This window comes from Pogona vitticeps, chromosome 15 (genome assembly GCF_051106095.1).
Source record: "Pogona vitticeps strain Pit_001003342236 chromosome 15, PviZW2.1, whole genome shotgun sequence".
NCBI lineage: Eukaryota > Metazoa > Chordata > Lepidosauria > Squamata > Agamidae > Pogona > Pogona vitticeps.
This window is the reverse complement of record NC_135797.1, coordinates 4,627,408-4,635,795: the sequence shown is the minus strand read 5'-3', so window position 1 is coordinate 4,635,795 and position 8,388 is coordinate 4,627,408. Positions and strand designations below refer to the sequence as shown.

At 43.4% G+C, this 8,388-nt stretch overlaps 1 protein-coding gene across 1 annotated transcript; it reads right to left on the bottom strand.

Annotated features, from left to right (window-relative positions):
- Positions 1-3,296: 3,296 nt before the first annotated feature.
- On the bottom strand, positions 3,297-8,143 carry UQCRQ (ubiquinol-cytochrome c reductase complex III subunit VII). The gene is made up of 3 exons (XM_020797363.3): positions 8,004-8,143; positions 5,816-5,983; positions 3,297-3,508 (listed from the first exon to the last, which is right to left on the bottom strand). The coding sequence occupies exons 2-3, from the start codon at positions 5,967-5,969 to the stop codon at positions 3,414-3,416; spliced, it is 249 nt and encodes an 82-aa protein (XP_020653022.1). The 5' UTR covers positions 5,970-5,983; positions 8,004-8,143; the 3' UTR covers positions 3,297-3,413.
- Positions 8,144-8,388: the final 245 nt, after the last annotated feature.

Sequence of the window (8,388 nt, the reverse complement as noted above, 5' to 3'; positions counted from 1 at the left end):
CACGGGGTGGGGGGGGGGGATGGGGGAAAGGGCGGGAGGGGCGCGGCGGAGGGGCGGGGCAGAAAGCGGGCGCGCGACGCCTCGCTGGTTGGACGGCCGGGCGGCGGGCTCGGGCGCTGATTGGCCGGAGGGCCTCTTGCCTCGAGCGCGGCGCTTTGGCCTCCCGCCCCTTCAGAACTCGCCGCCTTTTTCTCTCTCTCTCTCTCTCGTGCGCGCTCTCGCGCCCCCGCCCCCCCAAAAAAGGCGCGCGCGCGCTCCCTGAGCGGTCGCTGTGGTCACCTTCACCACAGCTTATGTGCAACCTAAATTGCATATATATATATACAGTACTTATTATATATATATATTATATATAATATATATATTTCAGACCCGACTTGTGTGTACACGTGTCTCGACACACTTAGAACAGTGACGAACACACATTTAAAAGGTGGATTGAAGGGCTGTTTAGTCTCAATCAACACATCATGAGGACCAAAGGACACCGATTGACACAGACACACAAACACACCTCGAGTGGCTGGCAGATAAAGCTTAAATATTTCTGTTTGTTAAGACATTCTCAGAAGAAAATGTATAAATAGGTGCAAATTTATATGTATGTATTGTTTTATAGCACATGGTCCATATACTGTTTATATTACTTCATATTACTGCATATTACTTCTACCTCAGTGACGAACAACCACCACCGCCTCTGGAGAAATTGGGGGAACTGGTTGTGCAGAAGTCTATCACTCAGGATCTTATATGCAGCACAATAAGCTTTATTTTTTATTTTTATTTATTGATTGTATTTATATCCCGCCTATCTAGTCATTTCGACCACTCTAGGCGGCTTTACTCTACATAACTATTTTTTTTTTATGGTCAATAAAGAAAGACAACTGCTTCCAGATCCACTATATATCTTGGGACAAAGTTTGTTGTTGTTTAGTTGTTGTGTCCGACTCTTCGTGACCCCATGGACCAGAGCACGTCAAGGCCCTCCTTGTCTGCCACTGCCTCCCGGAGTTGGGTCAAATTCATGTTGGTCACTTCGATGACACTGTCCAACCATCTCATCCTCTGTTGTCCCCTTTCTCCTCTTGCCTTCACACTTTCCCAGCATCAGGGTCTTTTCCAGGACAAACCTCCTTCACAGATTGCTTCCTTGTCGTGGCGAAGGGGCTCAAGTCATTCAGGGAAGCGACGTTCTATGCCGTGCAGGGCCACCCAAGATGGACAAGTCAAAGTGGAGAGTTCTGACTAAATGCGATCCACCTGGAGCAGGAACTGGCAAGCCATTCCAGTATGTTTGCCAAGAAGACTCCATGGACAGAAACAAAAATTATCAGTGTACTCTAGGTCCCTTCCAAATAGCAACCCTTCATCCTCCTCCTAGGAAAGGTGCAAAAGAAAGGCCAGAGGTACAAACAGGATGAAAATAGCTGTAATGAATGATTAGGAGGGGACTATGACATTGGAGTAGATGTTGAGTTCCATCTAAATAGGGAGGGTTTTTTTTTAAAGTCTGCATTCACCTGGGTGGAAGAGAAGCCTCTTTGCAGATGACAGGAATGTGTGAATGGACAGTTGTGTGGCCATTTCCCAATACAACAGCGATGCACGCCTGCCAGCACACAAGGGCACCTTATAAGCAGAGCCCCTTCGCACATTACTAGGGTGACCCTAATTTCCCTCAAGATCTCCCTCATATCGGTGAGATCTAAAGAATGATGCAAATAGAGCTTATTCTCTTGTACACGCCATTAACCCGGTCTCTTCCCCAAAAGCCCAACTGGGTTTATATAATTTTGGATTTTAATCCTATACTGGAAGGTAGCGGTTTCGTACAACAAACTGTAAAAGGCACGGTTGCCGTGTCCACAGAAAGTTTTTAAAACTTCCAAACTCAAGGTGGAGGAGGATTTGTATGAAGTCGTGTGAAACCCTTTTGACAGCTTCACGACTATACAAATCAAAGCACTTCGGGGCCCTAACAGTCCCGTTCCTCTTTGACAAAACCCCACCTTGTTATGTACAAGGCCTGGTTTTGCCTCTCTCTGCCAGCATAATCCGTTTTTTTAAAAAAAAATACATCCCCCCCCTCCACACACACACACACACACACATTAGGGCTTCCCAAGAGTCGCCCTTCTTAGAAACTCAGAACTGAAAAATATTGTTTGGTTTTTGAGTTTTGACTCCAGTTTTGACTCCACCACGATCCCTGGTTTGAAATACAGGCTAAATCATCTATTTTCAGTAGCCAGAGCTGGAGGCAATGTATTATAACCCAAGGTTCACTGGAATCCTGGTTTACTGTCAATATACCTACTGCAAACAGCACCCACTTTCTCCCCCTTTTCATTGAAATCAGGCGGAAAACATGCAAGGAACACTTGCCTACTCTTGTGTAAATACTTCCTACCCAACTTCCTCCTGTTTCACCACAGTGACCGCCGCACATCTTTAGCTTTAACATCTAAAACTATTCTCAGGTTCGAATCTGGCCCAAGAGGAATGCCGTCAGCTCAACATAATGTACGAAATGGGCCAAAAAACAGCTTGGGGACGTTCCACCTCAGTGCTGAGTTCAAATGCTACCGTTGCTGTAGGCCTTCTTGTTTGGCTACAGGATCTAAGGTTAGACAAATAAACATGATTTTGTCCGGCCAGTTATTGTGAAGGAGAGAATACAGGGCAGGAACATTTAATTTATAACCTCAAGGTGTGGAGTTCTTCACCCCAAGAAGTCTTTTGGCTCTTTGTGTACAAAAATTTACCCACATGCAAAAGAGCCTTCTGTCTCATAACCACAGAATCATAAGGTTCAAAGAGGTCTATAAGGCCATTTATTCAACTCCCTGCTCAATGCAGTAATTAGATAATTTCTGACACTTTCCTGCTTTGGTATGCTGCTATTAGGTTTCCCTGCTGTAGTTTTTACTATCTCTGTCCATGATTGGCTTTGGTGAGTTTAATTTGGTGCGCTATAAGTCACCTTTCAGGGCCAAAAACCAGAATGTAAATACCATATTTTTCACACCATAAGACACACTTTCCCCCCCCACAAAACAGGGGGGTGGAAAGTCTGTGTGTCTTATGGAGCAAAGAAAACAGATTATATTTTCCTGTTTTCTTCTCCTAAAAATTGGTGCGTCTTATGGAGCGAAAAATACGGTATTTAATTAAAATAAACACACACACACAAATTAAAACAAAAGCACACACAAGGAAACAACAAAATGCACCAATTTACCCTCTTTTTCGCCATTCCTTTGACAAAGCATAAGAATGACACTCAAAGCTTGAGCAGAAAGAGATTTACTGAAGATGACCCAAGCGTTCTTATATTTGAAATAGTAGGTCAACAAATAGAGCAAGAAGAATGAGCGCCAGAAAGCGTTTCCTTCATTTGGAGCATTTTACTTGTCATTTGCATAGTCAGCTGGGTTCTTTCTGACAGAGCGTTCATATTCTTCTGTTCCCCAGGAGCAAACTAAATACCAGACGATAAATGCTTAAGAGAGTAAAAAAAAGAAATGACAAAAATTAGATACACAGCTATATTGAAACAGCAGGATGGATTTGACTTCGTTTTAAATTTGATCTGATTTCCATCACTGTTTGGAAAGAGCCACAATTAATTGTGTGATTTTCCTTTCCAAAAAGCACACACTTGTTTACCAGAAGTGTAATACCTATTTATGCTATTCCGATATGACAACGATGATGATAATAACCACCATCACCACCTTAGAACTGCAGAGCTGGAAAGGACCCTACGGATCATCAAGTCTATGAAGAAAGCACCATCAGGAATCAAACTCCCAACCTCTGCCTACATAGCCAGAGACCTAAATCATTGAGTTATCCAGGATTTAGAAGATGGTTATGCTGTTGCTTGATTTGAAAAGCTTCTAATTAGTTTTGCGGTTGTATTATGAGTAAATGGTGACTGAAAGTCACTACAAGGGATATCTGATAGTGAAGAGCCGTAGACTGAGACACAACGAATTTGTAGATCTAGTTAATGACTAGTTCATTTGCCATCTTCTATATGTGACTGTTTTGTATCTGATTTGATATTTGTGAATGAATGAGTTGGAAGACGAACAAGCTCCAGTTCAAAAAAATGTGTACTGTCGGATTTGATGGTAAGAGAAAGAGGTGCGTCTCTCCTGATATGTTTCTTCACATGGCCAGGTACCAATCCTGCAACATTTGTTCCAAGTCCTCCATACAGAGGATGTTACCATAGTCTGAAGGATGCCTAATGAATGTCTCAGAAAAAAGAGAAAAGGACAATAGGGTCCCTATTAGCTCTGCAGTTGAAACGTTGTTGCTATCATCCTCAACTAAGGGAGCAGATCTGTAAACATTTTAAATATGACCTGATCTGTTGATTGCAATAAAGGAATTAAATTAAATCCTAAATATCATTCAGGGCTTTTTGTTTCTATCACATCAGATCCAGGTTCTTTGATCGAGTGACTGGTGAGATGAAAGATATGAAAACCTAGGGGAACCACTTCCTAAGGTATGGCACACCTTGATTTTGAGAGGTTACCATTTGGTCCCAGGCAACAAAAATTTTAAGGCTATTCCTGGTTCCCTCTTCACTTCCCTTCCTTCCTCTTCCTTTGTTGTTTCTCTTGAGTCTTTTACTAAACTGAAAAAAAAACCCTTCTGATAACTCTCTAAAATGCCATCAACATGAGTGGTAGCAATTTCCTAATCATCACAAAGCCTCAACACTTACCACCCGCAGTTACAAGAATTAGTGTACACTACCAGCGTGTGAAGGGTGATGAGTTCTGGGGAATGAATGAGATAAATGCTGGGTGTCCTCCTCAGCCCTTCAGGTGATGAGCCGGCAGCAAGCCTTTATAATTACAGAAAGATCCAGGGCCAGAAGGAGGTTATACAGGTGTGGTTGGCTCATCTTCCAACACACAACAGCTGCAAAAACCCACCACTTCTATTTGCACATGTATCCAATTTAACCGATACACATTTCAATTATTTTATAGTATTTAAATATACGTATATTTCATATTTTTAAAATATAAACTATAAACCACATTGAGGTTAGTGTTATGCAGAACAGATGATCAACAAAATAAACATAAGGCATTTATTTATGCTGTCCTTCATAATCCAGGGTACTTCACAATGCAATTAAACAAATCACGAACCATATGGGAGGGAGTAGCCGCCTAATGTCAGTGCCTATGGATGAAAAGAGATGTTCACTTCCTCTGCTCTCTTGCCCCATCTAGCGCTTTCAGTGAGAAGTAGGAGTCATCTTTTCTGAACAGCTAAATCTACAGTGGGGTCTTGACTTGAGAACTTAATCCGTATTGGAAGGCGGTTCTCAAGTCAAAAAGTCTGTAGGTCAAGTCTCCATTGACCTACAGTGCATTGAAAACCGATTAATCCCGTAACAGGCCGTTTTTGTTCCATTTTGGTTTTTTTCTGGTCTGTAAGTCAAATCTCAGTCTGCAAGTCAAACCTAAATTTTGTGGCCAGAGAAGTCTGTAACTCAAAAAGTCTGTAAGTCAAGCCATCTGTAAGTCAAGGGTCCACTGTAATCCAGACCTGAGATTCAACGTCCCGTTTCCAAGCTGATAGAAATTCAGGAGAAAGTCAGATGAAATTGCTACCTCTTTTCCCTGCTACCCCAGGAAGTCTGCAGTTCATACTCCTACTTTTTCTCGCCCACAGCTTTGAAAAAAAAATGCCCACTAACCCCAGAGGCTCAAGTTGCTAGTCCTCAAACAGCAAGGTAAGATATGGAAGGATGTACCAGATGATTTTTACTTACGAGGTGCCACACGTAAGGCCTGTGAGGAAAACCGCCGCCAAAAATTGAGCGCTTCGGACAATAAGGAGTTTGGAAACATTTTTTGTTCAAATGGAGACAACTTGTAGGTGACTATGTGTCTCATCCGTGCCAATTGTCCAAACGTCCTACCCATGTTGGCAGATTACTCTGGAAAAAGAAAAGGCACTGATTAAAAAAAAAAAACAGAATTAGGAAACATTTTTCTAGGGCAGGCTTATCCTCACTAAGAAAGTTTCTAAAGGGACAGCCCTACCTGAAACAACTTTGCAATGGCTCATTCTTGGAATTTAGATTAAGGGAAATACCTTGCTTCCCATCCTCAAAATAAACATACTACTATCAGCTTTGCAGGTATCTTGGATTGCCAGAAAGACAGAGAAGTGGGTCATAAAGCAAATCAACCCTGAATTATCTCTGGAAGCAAAAATGTTGCAACTGAGGCTGTGGTCCTACTTTGGGCACTTCGTGAGAAGGCAGGATTCTCCGGAAAAGACAATAGTGTTTGGAAAGGTGGAAGGCAGCAGGAAAAGAGGAAGGCCAAATACAAGATGGACTCATTTTCTACAGGAAGCCACAAGCCCACCATAGGAGCTGAGCAGGGCTGTTGAGGACAAGACATTTTTGAGATTGCTCATTCATAGGGACACTATAAGGCAGAGGCAACTTGATGGAACATAATATCAGCTTTCCTTAGGATCACATGTACTTTACCAACAGATTCAGCTGAAATATCCATTTGGATAAGAGTTAGCCATAAAAATACCTCATTTTCTAGTCTTCCTTTTGCACAGTTTTAGGCAAGAAGGCAAATATTTTGAAACTAATAGCACAACACTATCTTAACAGGTGGGTGTGAGCTTAGCCCTGACAGCATATGTCCCCTCTGGATGTTTTTAACTCTCTCCTACCCTCCAAAACAGGGTGGATAAAAATCAAATTTAAAAAAATCTATTTACATCATGATTTAAATCAAATCCCAAAGTCTCACCATTTTTTGGTCAAAGTAAGTTGAATTACTGCTCCCGAAAGCCTTCAGGTGTTTCATCTTTTTGAACAGGCCATGGGCTCTTTACACAGCTGAATCACGCAAAACATCCATTTTTCAAAACAAGAAGTGACATTCTAGCTGCTTCCTAGTGCAACTTTTGAGCTTTTTTTTTTTTTTTTTTTTTTTTTTTTGGCAGTCTGCAAGAAGGAACAGAAGTTCCTAGGGCTGTCAGCTTGTGATCTAGACTGCATCATGCACAGCCTTATTGCAAATGCTGTTAAATGCCTTCACTTTCAACATTATCGCATCCGTGACGTGATCCCAAAAATTAAGCCAGTCCTTAAACCCTAAAACTAGCTTAATAATAGTAATAATAACAATAATAAATTGTTCACAAATCAACAGTATCACACAGAGGTGACGCTAAGCTCAGAGCAGGGTCTGATTATACCAGGAAGATAGCAGGAGCCTTTAAGTGCAGAAATATATTTTGGAAAGGAGTGTTCTGCATTTCGAGACCACGCATGAACCTCCCCAGCCCAGGGAGATGCTGAAAAACGTGGAAGTATCAAACGCTATACATGGCATGGTCTCTGGTTCCCTCTAGTACCCAGTTCTGGTAAATAAAGAATGGGAAACATATCAATAGGTATTTCTCTTTTTTTAAAAGGTAGGATGTTCAGCCAGCGGATCAGTGAATCCGTGGATACTGGTTCCGCGGATACGGTGGTCCTACTGGATAAGTCTCTGAAGCAGACAATAATCGTATCACACCTTTTGAGGGAATAAAACGAACCTACCCTGGGGGACTAATTGCTCCATTTGGCTACCATCATCACCCCCCTTCTATAACCAGTCACCATACCCTGCAGCAGCAGCAGCTGAAGCCAGCAAAGGAAGGGATGGCAGGAGCTTAGTGGTATATAGGCCGGACTTCCGGGTGCCGTGTATACGCTGACTGGGGATGATGGTGCTTGTTGTCCCAGAAGGAAATAAGTTGGGGTAGTGGCTCCTCTTGTAGGAATTCCTGGTCTAAGCGGCCCCATAGGTCCTGTTCCTTCCCTTGCACCAGAGAGGAGCCTCCCTGGGGCTCCAAGGCTTTAAATCAACTCCCTCCCAGTTCCCACCAGTACAAAGCCCAGTAAAACCATTCTCCCTCCCTCCCCTCCAGGTACCCACCCGTTCACCGTCTTCCAAGAAGGTCACAACGTCCCACTCCAGTGGCAACGAGAGGCGGAAAGGTCTTTCCGGGCCGCGATTAGACGTCACTTCCGGTATGAGCCAGCACCATAGAGAGGGACTTCTCCCGCCTTCATTGAGCATGTGCGGGAGGCCGTTTGCCCTCCGACTCTAAGGCTTTGCAAGTCCATCCTCCGTGCCAGCGGTGGCGAGCATGCGCACGAACCGAAGGCGAGCGCTTTCCTCGCCTCTTCAAGCCAGGACCGCGGTATCAATTGCGCATGTGCGCTCCCCGCCTCAGGTTGAAGCCGGCTGCCCATACTTGTAACTCTTGAGCTCTCCCTTGGTGACGTCTCCGGTAATGGCGCAGAGAGAGGGAGGGGCT

Excerpts from the sequence above, each read along its gene's own strand:
- UQCRQ (XM_020797363.3), bottom strand. The coding sequence starts at position 5,969 with ATGGGTAGGACGTTTGGACAATTGGCACGGATGAGACACATAGTCACC. Across the intron at positions 3,509-5,815 it reads GGCCTTACGTGTGGCACCTC|CATTTATCGTCTGGTATTTA; the intron begins GTAAGTAAAAAT and ends TACTCTCTTAAG.